General features: G+C 39.9%; 1 protein-coding gene across 7 annotated transcripts in view; it reads left to right on the top strand.

Moving 5' to 3' along the window:
- Positions 1-19,856, top strand: part of ROBO1 (roundabout guidance receptor 1) — a 1,247,412-nt gene that overhangs the window by 1,183,374 nt on the left and 44,182 nt on the right. For 2 of the 7 annotated variants that reach the window (XM_051859421.3, XM_002716647.6), the window contains 5 exons: positions 2,572-2,598; positions 4,020-4,062; positions 12,532-12,686; positions 15,811-16,146; positions 17,975-18,082. In XM_051859421.3, the coding sequence (XP_051715381.1) occupies positions 2,572-2,598; positions 4,020-4,062; positions 12,532-12,686; positions 15,811-16,146; positions 17,975-18,082 (669 nt within the window). The remainder of the gene's footprint in view (positions 1-2,571; positions 2,599-4,019; positions 4,063-12,531; positions 12,687-15,810; positions 16,147-17,974; positions 18,083-19,856) is intronic. The other 5 variants (XM_089330676.1, XM_089330677.1, XM_089330673.1 and 2 more) reach the window with 3 other exon arrangements.

Genomic DNA, 19,856 nt, shown 5'->3' with positions numbered 1-19,856 from the left:
ACATCATCCTTCCAACTAGCTTGTGTTTCAGCAGAAATCACAGAACATAATTACAAATGTAATCTGATGAGCACTGATTCTGCCTTCCTCACCTCATCTTCTTGGCACGTTTTCATAAGTCTGTTTCTGTGCAATTAAACGGAAGTTCATCCTGAGACCTTGAGTTTTCTATGTCACAAAACAGGCATTTAGCCTGGCATTGCAGACACCTGCCTCCCACATAAGAATACCTGAGTTGAAGTCCTGACTTTCACTCCTGACCCCAGCTTCTTGCTAATGTTGACCCTTGGAGACAGTGGTGATGGCCCAAGGGGCTGGGTTCGTGCCACCTATGTGGGAGAATTGGACTCAATTCCCTGCTCCAAGTTTCATTCCTGACCCAGTCTTGGCCATTGTAGGCACTGGGGGACGTGAACTAGTGGAAGGGAGATTTCTGTTTGTTTCTCTCTCTGTCTCTTTCTCTGTCTCTCTCTCTCTGTCTCTGTCTCTCCCCCTCATCTCTTTATCTCTCTCTCTCTGCCCTACAAGTAAATGAATTAAATTGAACAAACAATACTGATGACTTTAAGATGAAAGCAAGTAAAATATTTACAATACACAAATGCAGAAGAACCTATTGACCTATAAAGCATGCAGCCAGAGTGTAACCCTGGGTAATGGTGGATATTCTTAACAAGTCCTCCCCTACATGGAGCTCTGGGTGGGATGTCTGCTGGACACCTGGTACCCCTGTCTGTTACATTCACTTATTGCACCAGCATTGCTGGGGACATAGAGAGTTTATTGTTATGGGAAGCTTTGAGAATTACATTGTTCTTTGGTGTGCTAGCAGCGAAAATTTCATTTAGACTGACCTCTTTTCATCTCTTCTTCAATTCCTCCAACTGAGGGTAGCCGTGAGGAAGAAGTCATAACAAGGACCTTTCATATTTTCCTTGTGTCCTTGCAACTGCCAATTAACGTTCAAGCACTCAATTCTTGCGTGAATAGCTTTAGTTTCAAGTGTACCATTTTTTTATGAAGACTTGTTACTGGGGCTCAGAATTTTTGAATGTAGCTAAATTACATGGACCCTCTGAAAAGAACTGACTGAAAGAAAACACAATAGAATTCTTAAGGCAGGGGCCTTCGTGCTGCCAGCGAAGGCCAGCGTATCAATTGGTCCACCACATGGATGTCTGGGTTTCTGTTCTTGGTAGTACCCTCTGGGATAGATGGTTTGGTAGGAAGTGGCCAGGGTAGAGGCTGCTCCAGCCTTCCAGTTTGAACACCCACATGCTCTTGTCCCAGAGTGAAGTTCTCACCCATGTTCAGATAGGAAGTGGTGAATATATTTTCGGCAGTTTTTTGACACATGATACATAATCAGTATTCTAGTTTATGCGTCTTCAGGAGTTGTTAAAAGCAGACTTTCAACTTCAAGGGAAGAATATAGATTCCCTTGCTTTCCTTACCAGGGCAATGTTTACCTTAAATTAACGTGAAGAGGCTGGAAAATAAGTCAGTATCCTCCCTCGATGAAATGATGTGGAAATTGCTCTGGTGTTAGCCAACACCCAGGAATGGCAGAAGCTTGGAGACGTGGGGGAGGAGAGGCTGCTCGTTTTGAGGTCTGCAGTTCAATTTCAGGCATTATTGATTAGATTAAGATTTATAACTGCAGAGCCAGTGAAGGTTTTCCGAGGGTGTTATTGTTCTATTGTTTAGCTTCTGGTGTGGCATTTAAAAAACAGTCAGCCTACTCCTAGAAATCTTCCGAATGCAGACAGCAACAGAAAAATTTAAATCTAAAGCTGCATTTATTTCTGTCCATTCACAAATTTCCGTGATAATAAAAATGAAGCATTGCCCTGTTGATGTAAAAATGGCAGGCATTCCTTGTCAGTGAAACAGTTTGATTTTATGTTTCTCTTGTTTCTTTCCTTCCTTCCTTCCTTTCCTCCTTCCTTCCTCCCTCCCTTCCTTCCTTTATTCCTTCCTCCCTTCCTTCTTTCCTCCTCCTTCCTCCCTACCTTCTTCCCTCCCTTCCTCCCTTCTTCTCTCTTCCCTCCCTCCCTCCCTTTCTCCCTCCCACTCTCTTCCCTCCCTCCCTATCCTCCTTCCCTCCTTCCTCCCCAGACCCTATGATGAATACTTAAGTGCCCCCATTAGTCCACTTTAATAAGCATTTACTTTCAGATTTCTAGATAAAGTTCCAGCAAGACCCTGATAATACTTGTTTAAGAATCCATCATCCAGTGTTTGGAAATGATTAATAGCAGAGCATTCCTGTTGGTGCGAAAGCCGAGAGCTAAATCTGTGTTACTAAATGCAAGGTCATCCGCAGGCTAACCCAGCACAGCTCCCCAGGCGCGCTGGGATGTCAGATACTTCAAAATGGTACCTGTAGAGGCAGGCTGCTTTTGTCAACCCCAGATTTGGTTTTATTCATATATCAGAGTGTCAGAGCAACGGACTTAGCTATTTACATTTGTTTTATGTTCAGCTGTCTGCTTGATTTATACTAATGTGATATGTTCCCTTTCTTTCTTCAGCTTAATAACTGGTTTATATTTTGTTTTGATTTTTCAGTCCCGTCTTTTACCTTCACACCAACAGGTATATATTTGCACTTACCCTCCTCCTTCCCTTTGGTAGTTTGGCATGTGTTATACTATTGTGTTTCTGTTTTTATTTCATTTTTCTGCCATAAGTTGGGGGAGAGGACATAAAATGGAATACAATACTTCATTTATCCACGCCAGGCATGCCTTTGAAGTGGAAACGGTTGGCCTTGCTTTCCATCCATTGGATGCAATTGTTTGTTCACAGCTCCACACTGCATCTCAGCCTTGTTTGCATGTGTTTCATTAAGCAGACACACTGCTTCTATCCTCAGCATGATTTAACATGCTAATGACCTTATTGATTATTTCATACTTGGCAGCACATTTCTCCCCCTTAACTTCAGCTTTCAGATTTTCCAACAAAAGTTTCTCTCCTTTGTAATCCTCTGTCAGAGAATCAGTATTCTTAAAGGTAACCAAAATGTCCAGCACATGTGAAACATACATAAAACTTTTCATTATCCCCCAAGTGAAAATCCTAATATTCAGTTCTATTCAGTCTCTTTCAAAGTAGGGCCTCTGCTCTTGGATCACCCCTGGTAGAAGGTGTACCTGAAGTTATGCCTTCCCGCATTTAATCCAGTTATTCTAATCACTGGGAGCAGTTATCTCTCCCTAGCAGACTCCCAGTTTGGAGTTTTTCTAAGTAGCAGAATTTGGCAGCTTTTAGAAACACATTTCTTCCTAGAAAACATGTCTCTGTTTACAGAAAAGCTAATCTTCTTAACCTCAGGCCTAACTATGTGCAAATCTTTGTTGTTGGTGTTGTTATTGTTATAGCTAAATTTTTATGGCCAAATTTATTAAGCTAACAATGCCTTCAAGAACATTACAGTGTGTTTCGATTATAGATACATGTCTAATGTAAATACAATGAGAAGGTATCTGAAACTCACAATAAAAAAAATCAGATGCATTATTTAATAGACACAGCTTGGCATGCATAGTTGTATGTAGGAAGAAGGTTTAACATTTAGCTTTGTCTTGCTGGTACTCAGGCTTCTGAGACAATAGTCCACTAGAGGTTTCTTTCTGAATGCAAGATGACACATACAAAATCATGAAATTGTGTGATGCAGGAAATTCAAAACAGAGGAAGCTTTGGGAATGCTAATGTACAAATATGTAGTAGTCATATTTAATAGGATTGTACAGAACTTTCACTTTTGCCTAATTCTCAACCACGTTGGAACACTAAGAAAATCAGAGTGATTTGTATTTCATTCTAAACATTTTTTAGAAAGTTACCAAGTGACTAAGAAATCTGGTATGTCCTGTGATGGTTGTTGTGATGCTTCTGTATAGGAAGGGAGAAAGAATACGATATAGAAGATATGCTCATGAATGCAATAGCTTTCAGTATATAAGCATGTCTTGTAACTGTTCCTTTTTCTTTTTTTTGTAACATTCTAGTAACTTATCAGAGAGGAGGAGACGCTGTGAGCAGTGGAGGGAGGTAATTGTCTCACTTGTTTTTGTTGATACTAAAGGGAATTGCAAATATTTCTTATTGTGTTTCTTCCTGGTATCACTTTCTTTGGAGTTTAATTTAAAGGTGAAGTTTCTTTATGTCTTTTTTTAAAAAATCTGTATTTTGTTAACGCTGTTGAACCAAACTTTAGACTCAAATGCAGATATTGGTAAGGGCAGTTGCATCTCGACTAACGAACACCAGAGGGAGCACTTGAACCAAGAAAAACAGACTTGCTGATTTAGCAAATGATTAAAAGGAGTTAAAGTGATTAAGCTGTGGCATTTATGAAGATTAAGAAATATAGTTAGTTAACAGATAATATCAAAGAAAAAGTGTTCATTTGCAAACCTGCTGAACACAGCAGTTACTCATAAGTTGTTGCAGGTTATGTTTGTTTGTTCTTGTGAAATCAACATAGTTCACATTTCCATTCATAGTGAACTATGTTGAGATAAAAGAAGAAATCTAGGTAGCTTGTTAACAAAGAGCCTTTTCCCATACTCTAATTGAAATGAACCTCAATCCTAGATTTATGATATTTTTTGATAATTATTATTCAGTGAACTTTAATATATTCACAGAGAAATCACAAATTGATGTGACAGGCGGCTTAAAGGGGCTGAAATAAGGTATAAATTACGTGAGCCAACCTTCAGGATTTTCCACAGAAAGGATTTTTTTTCCTCAAAAAATAGTAACATCTATCTTAGGCTGTAGGAAAAAAGAATCTCCAACCTAAATGATTTTCTAATTCAAATTCGATTAACTTACTGGGTGTCCTTCTTTGTATAGTTAGTGCTTGCTGCTAGGCAAACTAAAATGAGGAGTGTGTTAACCCTGAATCCCACAAACATATCATCCAATAGGAAAATCATGGAATTGAGTAGAATACAAGTATAACAAAGAGCAGTTAAATAATGGTAATCTTCTTTAGCCCATGCTGTACCAGTTTGGCAAGAAACGCTAATGTTTTCTTTCCCAGGTACTGCTAGCCTCCTATTTTCAGAACTGTGAAACACAGGCAGCTGCTGGAAGACCCCAAACCAGGGAGATCTTCATCAGGAATAAAAGCACTTGCCGTAGAAATGAAAGCAGAATGTGTTTTTGCATCCGGGGGAATCCTATCTAAATCACAACTCAGACATTCATGAAAGAACCTTTGGCACGATAACATTTTCTTGAGGGTAGATGTAGAATGCCTGATTATTCAACCACCTCTCTACATGTGAACAATTGGGACTGTGGACCTCAGCTTTGCTGTTCATCAAAGCATCATCGGAAAGTGCTCATTGAGCATCTTCTATATGTTCTTCCCTAGCCTCTGTGCATGCAAGTGTGTGCACATGCTCACACACAGGTGCAGACTCAGACAATACCAGCCTGCTTCCTGCCGTAAGTGAATTCACAGCCCAGATAGACCAAAACGTCACATTGGAAACAGTGGCTGAAAAGCATGGGTAGCATAGGTAGCAAGTCACGTTTCTGTGGTGGGACTGAAAAGCTACATAGTACCTGAATTGCCTAGCTGGGAAGCTCACTATATGACAATGCAAACATAGCCTTTTCTACACAACAGTAGAATCCATAGTGAGACTGATTTATTTAATAAGAGTAAGTGGAAATGATTGCTTTCTAAGATGAGATGATAGAAGATGCTGGAAAGTTAGAGGAAGGCGTGAAATAAAGATCTTAAAGACAATTTTAAATGTGCTCTTTAAATATGTTGAATACCTACTATGTGACAGCTACTCTTTTTGATTACTTGAAATACATCACTTAGCAAAGCATTTAAAAGTTCCTGTCCTTGTGGACCTTACATTTTAGTGGGGAGACAGAGAAAAACAATCAGCATATTTTTAAAAGTCAAGCTGTCTTGTATCAGCAGCTAATAAGGGTTGTGGAATAAACAGAGCAGGAGAGAAGCAAAGAAACCTAGAGGTGCATTAGGAAGAAGCCTCATGCTTCATTCCTGTTTGTGAGGGTAGGGTGTTTGAGTCTATTTTGTGATCCAGTGGGGGTAAGAGGATACTAGTGGAGTACATCTCTGCATTGCCTTCTCTCATGTCCATCTCTTACAAAGTGATTTCCCTTGTGTGTCGCATCGGCCCTCCCACATCACTTGACTGACAATACACAAACCAAAGCCTCTAGTCATCCTCTCTACCTTCTGCATCTCGTTGATGTTAGCTCTGACCACCTGCACTACCTCTAATAGTCTCACTTCAAGCCCTTGTTCTCCTTTTATCTAACCTACGACAAAAGTTTCCAGCTGGCCTTTCTTCAGCTTCTTTATGAACATTACATCCTGCGCAATGCATTTGCCCACTGAAGCCAAAATGATCTGATGAAATGCATATTGGTCATGTCTTTGAGCTGCTGAAAATCCCACTTTCAAGAGGACCCAGCATGATTAAAATATCAAATCTCTCACTCACTCAGCATTGCATGTAAAACCCACACATCCAAGGGCTTTGCAGATTTGCTTCATAGGTATGAAGCATCTGTCTGTGCCATACACTGCAATCCCCTGTCACCCACCTGGCCTTTGCCAATGTTGGATTCTCTTACGTGTCCCTATTACGCTGCACATGTTTTATGCCAGCCTGGGATGACAGCCCATTGCCCTTCGTTTATTGAACTTCACCTGCCATATCCTCCATGAACTTTGTGCTGTGAGCTCCTATAATTAAGCACCTAACAAGAGGGAATGCAATTCTTTTGTTTGTATCTTTCTGGCTTTTGGGCCAAATCTAACCTGCCACCTGTTTGTATAAACAAAGTCTTATAAGAATGTAGCCATGCTCATTTGTTTGCATATTTCCATGAGTGCTTTGGAGCTGCAATGGCAAAATTGGGTCGGTACAGACAGGTACCATATGGCCTGAGAGTTGTAAAAGGTTATTGTGTGGTCCTTTACCGAAGGAGTGTGTCGACCCCTAGGGTATATGATTGTCTCTGACAATAGGATGTGAGACTGTGGAGTGCAGACATGGCATGATCTATCAATGAATGAAATTTTTATAATATAATAAATGTGATTCAGTGAATGACAACAATAAATTCCATAAATCATGGAAGATTAATTTTTGAAAGATGTCATCAGTAAGTATCTAAGAAAGGCATGAAGGAGCGAATGATTATTAAATGGATGTTCGAAGACCTGGGTTCAGTTCTTGATGTCTTTTTTTTTTTAAAGATTTATTTATCTATTTGAGAGGCAGAGTTACAGAAAGAGAGTGAGTTTGTCTATCTGCTGGTTCACTCCCCAAATGTCTGCAATGACCGGAGCTGGGCTGATCTGAAACCAGAAGCCAGGAGTTTCCTCCCGGTCTCCTGCATGGGTGCAGGGGCCCAAGCATTCAGGTCATCTTCTACTGCTTTCCCAGACCACAGCACAGAGCTGGATCGGAAGTGGAGCAGCGTTGGGACTTAATCTGGTGCCCAAATGTGATGCCAGCACTGAAGGCGGAGACTTAACCTACTATGCCACAGTGTTGGCCTGAAGTCCTTCATGCTTTCAAGCCCTTTATTTAGGGCTGTGTGTTTACTATAGGAATAGACTATCTCATACTCTCTAATAATTCTCAAGATTATGAAGTCAGTTATTCCCAGACAACAGAAAATGAGGATTGTGGTAAGCAGAGGGACCTTTTCCCAGCTGGAAAGGAGCAAAGAACATTGACATTATCCAGGGCGAGGACCATAGACATATTAAGTAGCTGTCCCTAGTTGTTGAATTTTCAACCTCAAATATCCTGGCACCTCTTGTAAAAAAAAACCTACTTAGAATCTACACCACAGCATAAAGCATGTCAAAGCAGAGAAAAATCTGAAAAGGGGGTGGAAAAGTGAGACTCGCCTCAGAGGGAATGCCAGTGCCGCATCTCCTGTCAGTGGGAGGTGAGAAAGAAATATAGCTCAAACTGTACTTTTCTGTCTCACATTGGATGTCTTAGCTCTATCCTCAGGCTTTAAAACTCATCCAAGTGGGAGGAGGAGACAGCCTACCGCCTGACGACCCCTTCAGCCAGGTTTTGCCACTAGTTTTCCCAGCTCCTGGACCCTAAAGTATTTTATTTTGTGGTTGAACAATTCAAATAGTTTTTCTTGGAGTGCTTGATTGGAATAACTTAGGAAAGACAAGGTGAAGGATTAAAGGTCATTCCCAGATAATGATTAATGTATATATGCCTTCTTTTCCTTCATGACACAAATCTATCCCCGTAAGAGATTACAAGGGTACCTCAAAAAGTTCATGGAAAATGAGTTGAAGCATAAGTTGATTTTGATGCAAAGAAATTTTGGACTTGCACATGCTCAGATATGATAACATTGTTTAATAGTGTTTTGGATGATTGTTCATCACTTTAACCAACGTATTTTTTGCTTCTGCTTCACATGTTACTGTTGGGCAGCTAAAATCGGTCACATACCACACTAGGAAAGGCTAAACATATAAAAGGCAGCCTAAGGAATTTTTGGTTTAAAAAGAATAATACACATAGGGCATTTTAGTGTTCATTTGGGCACATAACCATAACTCACCTTTTCCCTTAAATAATTAGCATTCCCAACTCAAGTCTAAGCAGAAAACTAGGATTTATATTGTTAAGCCTCCTTGCTGTTAGAAATCACCCATATGTATGCAAAGTTCTCTCAGCCTCTGATGACAGCAAAGCATTCACTGAGAAAGTGTTTTTCAGAGGGAATCGTAGTAGCACAGAAATATTGTCTTTTCCTTTAGAAACATGTGAGTCAGACTGTGGAAAATTTCAACTTGACCCATACATCAAACAACCCATAACATCTGTACAGTGTCCAATGTGGAGTTTTATTTTAATAACTTCTACAGTGATAACATTCATGGTTTAAGTGCAGGGAAAATAAAATCAGAAAGCTAAAGATGACTCGATGAAGAATTTCTGTAACTAACATCTATTTCAAAGACTCCAGATATCTCTCACAGAGCTTGCATTTAAATGTTTAGAATTTCAACAGCTCGACAACATTACTCTTCAAAGCATGTTCTTATCGACAATTTTAATAGTCTGTTGGCTCAGTCTTTAACAGCTTTATCCTGAATTTCAGGACTTCAGATAGTTTCTCCACTCTTCCTTTTTTTTTTTTTTTTTAAGTATTAAGGATTTCATTCAGTGAGAGAAATGCAAAGGAGAGTGAGGGCTTTATCTAGGGGAGAAAGAGAAGTCTAGAGGCTGAAGTTGGGGTCCATACCAAGCAGAGAGCAGGCCAGGAGCCACGTGCAGTGAGCATGCAGGACGGAAAGCAGGGAGTGGGCAGCCCGAAGGCCATGAAGGCATGGACAGCAAGAGCAACAAACAGGGAACAAAAAAAGGGAGGAGCCCACTCTGTTCCAGGCTTTTTATCCACTTCCAAAGGGGAGTGGTTACACAGCCTGATTGGCAGGTGGATGTACAGGTGGGATCAAGTAGGGGTGTGAGGTCACACAGGGGCCGCAGTCTTCCAGCTTGCAAATCTAATCAAGTTTATCCTGTCTGCTTGCCTACATCATTCTCCCCTCAGAGAGATTTCAGTCCCTTAATCTTAAGGGATGTTGAAGGGCGTAGAATCGTCATATCTTCTATAGCTGCTTCCTGCTTCTGAGGGGCATAGCACAGGCCCTGCCTATCCTGGGTCTGGAAGACTCTATCTCATCTAACAAATTCGCTTTATGAGCTGGAGTGCTTTTAGACACTGCCAGTGGCTGTGTCCCCTGCATGGCCAGTTATTCCCAGAAGTTGGTGAGTTCTGAAACATACACGTTTGTTAATTAGCATAAGCAAAACCTGGAACAAAACCAATTGTGAGTGGTGTGCCTCTTAAGATGGAAAGAACATATCTCACATCTCCCAGATAGTGGGTGGTTATAGGCTACCCTTATGTAATTATAAACCCATTTAGCTTGAGCGTAGAGGGTTATAATAGAAGAACCCATTAGGAGTTTTATTGTCTATAACAGTTCCCAGAGAGAATCAAAGAAAAGGCAGGTACAGCATGTCTGCCTTAAGGTGCAGCAGTCTTGATGTGATGAAAGCAAATGCTTTGCTTATCTTTTTGCTTTTTGAAGAGGTACTTAAGATCTCTGATTGGCTTGCAGGAATAATCAGGTGTGTCTTTTTCAGTTCACCTGTGAAGATGTAAGAGGTAGAGCTATAACCCTAATTTTACTGAGTAGTCATGCTCAATAGCACCTGGTAAGGTCCCTTCCATTTAAGCTGTAACTGATCTGAAGAGGATCTTTCTATGAACGGCTTGTTCAGGAATTCCTAATGTTGGAGCTTCTGTTAAAAGCTCTTTAATTCCTGGAACACCTTTCGTGGCTCCCCTGTCCAGCACAGGGTGTCTATATCAGGGCCTTTTAAAGCTTCATACAAAGCCTTGGAATCCAAATCCTGGAATCCATATTCCATAGAATCCTGCCGTCAGCGATTCCCAATGTTGGAGCTTCTGTTAGAAGTTCCTTAATTCTTTGGAACAGCTTTTGTAGCTCCCCTGTCCAGCACAGTGTGTCTGTGTCAGGGCCTTTTAATACTTTATACAAAAGCTTGGAATCCACATCCTTTTATTACGAATATCTGAGTGCTTTAGGAGACTTCCACACTCTCCAGCATATGTATTTATATCATTCTACATCCAAGGGTGGACTCCATGGCCAGACTGCCCGAGTTTGAATACCAGTTCTACTGTGTGTTCACTTTTATGACTGTGCACAAGTTTCTGATACTTTCAGGTGTGCCAGTTTCTCACCTGTAAAGTTGCATAATACCAGCCCCTACCCTTGTAAAATTGTGGTGCTGACTAAATGCATGAGTTAATGCATGTGAATAAATTCAGAATAAGGCCTCACATTGAAAGCAAAAAGTATATACATTCATTTCACTGAATAACTCTATGTGTACACACATATGGATACAGATGTTTGAGTTACAAATCCATATTCTTCAAAGTGAATCATTACTTAAATTACCATTATTTGCATAATAAACTTCCTCAGTTAACTACCTAAAAAAAAAAAAGAAAAGATTTACTTGTTTATTTGAAAGGCAGAGTTACAGAGAATGAGAGAGAGGGAGAGATGGAGAGAGGGGTCTTCCATCTACTAGTTCACTCCCCAAATGGCCACAATAGCCAGAGCTGGGATGGTTTGCAGCCAGGAGCCAGAAGCTTCTTTGAAGTCTTCCATGTGGGTTCAGGGGCTCAAGCACTCTGGCCATCTTCTCCTGCAATCCCAAGCACATTATCAGGAAGCTGGATCAGAAGAGGAGCAGCCGGGACTCGAACCTGTGCTCATAAGGAATGCCAGCATTGCAGGCAGTGGCTTTACCCTCTATGCCACAATGTTGGCACCCTCAGTTGACTACTTATGTGGCAGAAGAGGAACTATGAAGGGTTAAATATCAAATTTTTGCTTCCCAGGTAAATGAAAACCCTTGTTATTGCACTTTAACAAAGAAACCACAATTGAGCATGAAGCAAATGAAACCACGAATAAAATCCTTTTATGGAGTCTGTAGCATCAGTCTGTCTGTTGGAGCAGCAAATCATACATTGTTGCTTTATTCACTGATTTAACATGTTGAATCAATGTTGGCAAAGGCCGTGAAGCATGCCCTTCATGAACTCCAGCCTGAGTCCCTTGTACCAGTGGTCAGGGGCTCCCATTCATAACTACTGATGCACTTTGCATTCGCAATGCATTGTCAAAGAGGATCACCATCTGTTATTTTCCCCTGCCTCCCATTGAAAAAAAAATGAGCACTAATATTTCTTTCAGTGCACAATTTTGTTTTACCAGATTTAATTCAGTAGCTTTCCTTTGCTTATGTGGGGACTCAGGGCATTTTAAATTATCACCATCAGAAAAATGTTGACAGGCTTCCAGAACTATGCACTGAAACATTGGTGGAGCTCCGGGCAAAATGTCTCAGAGCCTCACGCTCAATTTCAGGGACACAGTTTTGAAGAAACCCATATGAATGTGCTTGATAGGAAGGCTACATTGTCTACGTAGAGGAGCTTGTTCCTTTTTTCGGTGATGATGTGAGAAGAGTTGTACATTTTCGACTGGGTCAAAATGGGAGCGTGGAAAACTGCCTTTTCTAGGGCATTTGTCAAGCCACTAAATGACTCAAATACGTAAGTGTTTATACTTTCAGATTCCATGTTTGCTTTTCAATCATATGACTAAATGAGGAGAAGGTTGCGCATGGCATAGGATCTTAGGTGTAAGCTCTGCCAGTTTACAGTTATTTCTGGGTAAACTGCAGCAAACCCCAGAACCTGATAGTACAGTCACCTTGCCTGTGAACAAAAGGAATCCCAACATCGCTCAGCATAGTTTACCCAGATGTTTGTGAGAATAAAGCAGTGAAGCCTGTGTTGGCGTTGTTTGCTGTGTACATCCCCTTTGCTTCTCTGTGCTTCTTCCCATAGGCCTGGATTGCTCAACATCAGTGAACCTGCCACACAGCCATGGCTGGCAGACACGTGGCCAAACACCGGCAACAACCACAGCGACTGCTCCATCAACTGCTGCACGGCAGGCAACGGGAATAGCGACAGCAACCTGACAACCTACAGTCGCCCAGGTTAGGGACACAGGGAGGCCAACTGGGAGCAACCTTTTTTCATGAGATGTTGACTACAGAATAGCACACTGGCCTGACATGTCTTTTCCCATCCCTAATCCTCCATACCTTACCTTCTATGAAGAAAATTTTTCTGCAGTATGAATTTAAATTCTAGAATGGACAGCAAATGAGGAAAACTGAAGTCATATCCAGATATTTATCTTTTTAAGAATGTACATGGTTATGACCTTTAATTGTAATTAGTTGTTTATAATATTCAATTATTTTCAAAATTTGGGGCATAGCAGATCAAAAGGTCGATAAATCCATGAAGTGAACCAAAATCTTTTTTTCTTTCAGATTTATTTTTTATTTTAAAGGCAGAGTTATAGACAGAGAGAGAGGGAGAGACAGAGACGTCTTACATTTGTTGGTTCACTTCCCAAATAGCGACAATGGCTGGAGGAAGGCTGATCTAAAGCCAGGGGTGAGCAGCTTCCTCCGAATCTCCCATGTTGTTTCAGGGGCCCAAGTTCTTGGGCCATCTTCCACTGCTTTCCCAGATGCATAAGAAGGGAGCTGGATCAGAAGTGGCACAGCTGGGACTCAAACCAGTACCCATATGAAATGCCAGCACTGCAGGCAGAGGCCTAACCTACTACACCACAGTGCTGGTCCCCAAACCAAATTCCTTAATAACAATAGTAGTTCTACAATAATAATAATGACAAAAGTTTTAAATGAAAATTAATTGACATTTTAAGTCAGATTTTGTAGTATAAAATTCCCAAGGATACAAGAAATATGTCTTTTACAGGAATGTAAAATGCATTTTTTCTATTATATATTTTTGATTAAGAAATGTGGGTAAGTTTTAAATTAACTTGCTAAAATTTTGTACTAAACCATAACAGGAAAAAATGGATGTGGAATATACAAGATTTAAGTTAATGAAATGAATTAAAATGGCAGTCTTCTTAAAAATTTTTCTGGCAAAAATCCAATATTCACATAAGAAACATTAGAAGAATTCTAAAGAATCCAAATATATGATTATGGAAGTAATGTAACCCATGAAGTTAAGGAACAGGGAAAGAGGAGATGATGTTTAAGTAAAGATGGTATGCCCTGTAAAGAATAAAACCTAGACAATCTGTATGTCTACCCTTAAAACAAGTCCTGTGTCTCCATTGAAAATAGATATGACAGGACCGGTGCCTGTGGCGCAGCAGATTAAAGCCCCTGCCTGGAGCTCCAGCGTCCCATGTGCGCACCAGTTCAAGTCCTGGCTGCTCCACTTCCAATCCAGCTCTCTGCAACAGCCTGGGAAAGCAATGAAAGATGGCCCAAATCCTTAGGCCCCTGCCCCTGCATGGGAGACCCAGAGGGAGCTCCTGGCTCCTGGCTTCAGATCAGCTCAGCTCTGGCTGCCATTGTGGTCTTTTGGGGAGTGAACCAGCAGATGGAAAACCTCTCTCTCTCTCTCTCTGTGGCTCTACCTCTCTCTGTAACTCTTTCAAATAAATAAAAAAATAAAATAAAATCTTTAAAAAAATGTATATGACAATGGAGGACATGCCCAGTGTATGTCCTCCAAAGTTCCATATTCTAGTTGTCTAGAAAGGCAAATAATCACATAATTATAAGTAAGAGAAAGACTGTGTTGTTACCTGTAAGGAAAAAAAATGGTGATATTCATTAAATTGCTAGGTCAAACTGTGTTGTCCAATATGATAGCCACTGGCCACCACTAACTCTTTACATTAAATTATTTAAGTAAAATACAATTTAAAATAGAATTTCTCATTTGCTATCTACTTTTCAAGTGCTGTGTAACCACCTGTGATCAGTGGCTACTCTATTGGACAATACAGAGAACAAGTCCAAAATCTCAAACATTTCTACAGGATAGCATTCATATAAAAAGATTGGCAAAGCCAAATCAGAGTGCCAGAAACCTAATACCTTTATAATATTTATTGAACACTATTAAACAAAATTTAATACCTAGAAAGGCCAGGTAAATAAAGTATCCCTGATTCTTCATCATATATGGTTGAAATGCACAGAGGTTAAGTTCAGTAGGATAGACAATTTACAAATTTGCTTAGGAATATATTCATATTTATATCTTCAGTGGCAAACATGTTAGTTAATCATTTCCTATAATATCCAGTTTAAAAATAATTCTCAGAGTAATCTGTTAGTGTTGGTGACAGTTTTAAATTACATGAAGAATAGTATTTTATAAACTTGATTACTTTTTATTAAAGAATGTTTTAATTTAAGATGGCTTCAGTCCTTTCTGCTGTTGTAATGCTTTTGACTGTAGATTTGAAGTATGTCTCTATGTATTAGTCACTTAATTCCCAAATATTGCAAGGAAGGGAAAACTCGAGTGCAAATGAGATATTAAACATAGTAGGTACTAGTTCAGGCTTTATTTGATTAAATGACCCTGGTTACTAAGATTTGTTTTCTGTCATTATGATCATGCTATACTTCTTGGGGTGTCATTGTGAAACCATGAAAAAATGATTTTATAGCATCTTTCTTGATAATAATAATCCTACATGACTAGGAGAACTAACCAAGTTCTCCTCAGCTACTATTTACTACCAGTTTACTGCTGTTCCTCATATTTTTTTTTGTCAAGTTACTTTATAAAATGTTGACAACTCAAGAGCTTTGATCTGCGGGTAGAGTTTTTTCCCCTTTGTCGGAAGTCTCAACTCCATATGCTTTGTTCTGTTGCTTTAAACAACTAACTGGCGGCTTCTGATAGTTCAGTAACCCAAGACCAGAAAATTTAAAATTGACACTGATGATATTCATACCTATGTTCTTTTAGTGAGATCATTAGTAACGAGGTCAGTAAAAGAAAATTATGTTAAGTTCAATTAATTATTTTCTGGAAGAAGCAGAAGTTCAGAATTACTCTCCAAACAGATTCTGTGTACCCTCTGGTTTTGTTTTCTTTAGAAAGTACATAGGAAGAATAGGCCCTGTGTGTTGGTCTTCTTTAAGTCCATGTGTACCTAACCTAGCAAGTTTACTGTGACTGGAAAAGCTACTTAGAAAGAAATTTAAAACAAAGAACCATGCAGAATGACGTTTTCCTTTTCCTCTCCATTGCACATAGCTGATTGTATAGCCAATTATAACAACCAACTGGATAACAAACAAACAAATCTGATGCTCCCTGAGTCAACTGTTTATGGTGATGTGGACCTTAGTAACAAAATCAATGAGATGAAAACCTTCAATAGCCCAAATCTGAAGGACGGGCGTTTTGTCAATCCATCAGGGCAGCCCACACCTTACGCCACCACCCAGCTCATCCAGTCAAACCTCAGCAATAACATGAACAACGGCAGCGGGGACTCTGGCGAGAAGCACTGGAAACCACCTGCTCAGCAGAAACAAGAGGTGGCACCGGTTCAGTATAACATCATGGAGCAGAACAAGCTGAACAAAGGTGAGAAGCCGCGCAGTCTCCGGCGTGCGTTTCTTTAGTTATCTTCTTGACCCTACAGCATGAGATGCTGCAACCTGGGTGAGAGTGGCAAGGCAGATCATTTCTTGGGTTCCTGACGTTTTCTTATTTCTTTGGTTTCAAAAGTTCCAGTGTCAAGGCGTTCATTAGCACAACAATAACCCTGGAAAATTGATTTTATAATAATATATAAGCATTTTCAAATGGTTTTGAGATTAATTTAAATTTAATAGTAGGTGAGGAATTGCTGAGGACAGTCAATCTTTTATTCATAAGTCAGGTGTCCAACCCCCACAATACCTCACATTTTCCATAAATAGACTATCCCATTCTTTCCACTTGAGGATGGAAGATAATTGCTTCTACATGGTCATATAAACGAATGGCATTTTTATATCAAACTGAAGAAAAATAATTAAATTAAACTTGAACTGGAGAAGTGGTTCAATTTGTTGTATTACTGTTACCTCATGTGGTTGCTAAGACTGGTACAATGTATAATTTTAGAACCTAAATTTCTTTGGTTGACCTGATTGAAGTCTGTCAGTATAGAACCTAAAGTAAATGGAGTTTAGAATTGACTTGAAGCAGTGGAATAGTATTTGATGGCCTGAGGGGAATGTTTCTCTATTGTAATGTGTCTGAGTTGGAAGAGATAGGTATTTGATTTCTTTGTAGTCCTTTAGGCTACTGCTCTAATAACTTGATTTGCAAAGTTACATCTCCAGGAAAAAAGGTATTGCTCTAATATGGGGCAATGTTGTACAAGTATCCAAGTAAGAAATATATTTTATTGTAGATAACTGGAGACATGGACTCATGGGTACACATGGATTTCAAAAGTGATTTGTAGCAAAATGAAATTATCTTTTAATTCCATTTTTCACAAACTTCTTGAAGTATTTTCTTTAGGCTTGAGTTCAGAATGCTTTCTTCAAAAGTATAACACTTTACAGATGGAGATTACAAAAAGATAACTTAAACATTTCCTTTGATTATGTGTATATTATGCTTTTTAAATTGCCAACAAAGTCATCTAGCCTCTTCCCACGTTTAAGAAAGCAGTTGATTGGTATAATGACCTAATTTAATAAATATTTACTGAGAGTCCTGTATAAGTTCATGACATAGACTGACAGAGATGAATAGGACAGTTTTTGCAATCATGGAATTTACAGCACGGATTCAAACTATTGTCCCGTTATTCTTCCATAGTGTGTGGTTTTACGCTGGACTTTGGAAAGCTCTGACAGTCCTTTGTACAAATATTTCTGATGTTTATACTGCTTGTAAGCAGATTTGGTATGTCGGACTGTAATAAAGACCCTGGAATGCAACTAGACTGACAGATGATTACTGAGTACATTCCAGTGGTGAGCTTATCATTTGGATTTTCACCTTTTTCTAAGTAAGCAGAAGCATTTCTGGGGCCAATGGAGACATTTTGTTTCCTTATCTTGGATATAGTTTGTATCAGATATAATCTCACTGACAAGTTTCAGTTTTAATTAATATTGTATAGTAATTTATGTTCTATGATTTGCAGACATAACAGTTTTATGATTTCTTATTGCTATAATTATGTTGTATGACATTTTTAAGTTAGATATATTATATATATTTATATATATAATCTTCATGTGAACCCTTAAACTTTTATTTCTTGACCATCTGAATGTAAAAATAAAAGAGAAGCTAAATAAGTGATCTAATTAGTTTTTTCAGTTACTCAGAAATTCAAATAGAAATATGAAATGCCTCACAAAATGAGAATAAATGTTTAAATTTTTTTTCCAACTGAAATGTCTAGATTATCGAGCAAATGATACAATTCCTCCAACTATCCCTTACAACCAATCGTATGACCAGAATACAGGAGGATCCTATAACAGTTCAGACCGGGGCAGCAGTACATCTGGTAAGTAAGAAGAACCAAAGAAAAATTCACCCTCTCCTATTAAAAAGATGGTACTCCAAGATTAGGAAGTGAGTGTTAGTGGATTGGCTACATAGGAGGCATGTCTAATCAGTTTACGTAATTTGAATGCCAAGCATGGGTCTTGTCTCTGCATCCTGAAAGACTGTCCCCTCACTGAAATCCTTTTGTTCTGCTTGGTAACAAAAACTGAGCGTCCTATTTTCCTCCTTATTAATGACCTTTAGAAAAGCCAGAAGGTTGGGCTCATCTTTAAAAGGAATTAAACTTCTTTTGTGGGGGCGGCCGGCTTTGTGGTGTAGCAGGTAAAGCTGCATCCTGCCATGTTGGCATTCCATTTGGATGCCAGTTCGTGTCCTGGCTGCTCCACTTCTGATCTGGCTCCCTGTTAATATGCCTGGGAAAGCAGCAAAGGATAGTCCAAGTGCTTGAGTTCCTGACACCCACATGGGAGACCTGGATGAAGCTCCTGGCTTTACCCTGGCCCAGCCCTGGCCATTGTGGACATTTGGGGAGTAAGCCAGTGGATGAAAGATTTCTCTCTCTCTCTCTCTCTCTTGCTCTCGCTCTCGCTCTCTCTCCCCTACCCCGTATGTGTGTTTGTGTGTGTGTGTGTCTTTCTCGCTAACTCTTTCAAGTGAAATTTTTTCTAAGATTTGTTTTATTCACTTGGAAGTCTGAGTTACAAAGAGAGAGAGAGAGAGAGGGAGAGAGAGAGAGAGATCTTCCATCTACTGGTTCACTCCCCAAATGGTTGGCAATGACCAGGGCTGAGCCAGGCCAAAACCAGAAGCCAGGAGCTTCTTCAGGGTCTCCCATGTGGGCGCAGAGACCCAAGGACTTGGCCCATTTACTGCTTCTTTCCCAGGTGCTTTAACAGAGAGCTGTTTTGGAAGAAGAGCTGGGAATTGAACTTGTGCCCATAAGGCTTAACCCACTGAGCCACAGAATCTCCAATCTTTTTTTTTTTTTTTTTTTTTTTTTTTTTTTTTTAAGCAGGCATCTGTCCTATGTGTTAAGGTATTGGTTAGGACATTTGCATTCCACATTAGAGTACCTGGGTTCAATTCCAAGCTCTAGCTCCTGACGCCAGCTTATTGCTAATGCAAGCCCTGGGAAGCAGCAGGTGATAGTTCAAATAATTCAGTTTTCTGCTCCGGGCTTTGGCTCCGGCCATTGTGGGCATCTGGAGAGTGAAACAGCAGACCGGGAAGCATTATCTCTGTCTCAGTCTTTGTTACTCTGTCTCTCAAATAAGTGAAATTTTTAAAAAACTGCTTTCCTCATCAGTCAACAAGGAACTAAAAATGTTGCACACATAATCCACTAATTATGTTACCATCTGAAACTAGAATTTTAAAGCGCATCAAGTTTGAGTACATTTGAGTAGAATCAAAAGCCTAAGAGACAGTAACATGAGCTCTAGATCCAATAGGAACCTGTCTCAGTTTATGATTTCTCTACGGTCCCTCAGTTCGTGCTCTGAAACCTCATAAAACAACCTCCCAACCTCAATCTGTAAGTGCCTTGGAGGCCACACTGAGGCCTCTCTCCTTGGTCTTCATGCTGTTGCAGCTGTTTGCCAGCTGTTTTCCTGATAGGGGCTGCAGATGGGAGCTTGCCAGTACTTCAGTCCTGTTTTTCTAATTAAAGGCAGTTCATTATTAGAGCTACCATGTGGCAAGTCACAGCACAGTGAGAACAAAACCACTGATCTGGGGTCCAGCGTCTGGCTCCAAGACAGTGTAAAAACGGC

The sequence above is a fragment of the Oryctolagus cuniculus genome, chromosome 4 (genome assembly GCF_051225735.1).
Source record: "Oryctolagus cuniculus isolate XC-2025 breed Fujian yellow rabbit chromosome 4, ASM5122573v1, whole genome shotgun sequence".
Taxonomy (NCBI): Eukaryota; Metazoa; Chordata; class Mammalia; order Lagomorpha; family Leporidae; genus Oryctolagus; species Oryctolagus cuniculus.
The sequence above is the reverse complement of the archived record's forward strand: the minus strand, read 5'-3'. Positions and strand labels throughout refer to the sequence as shown.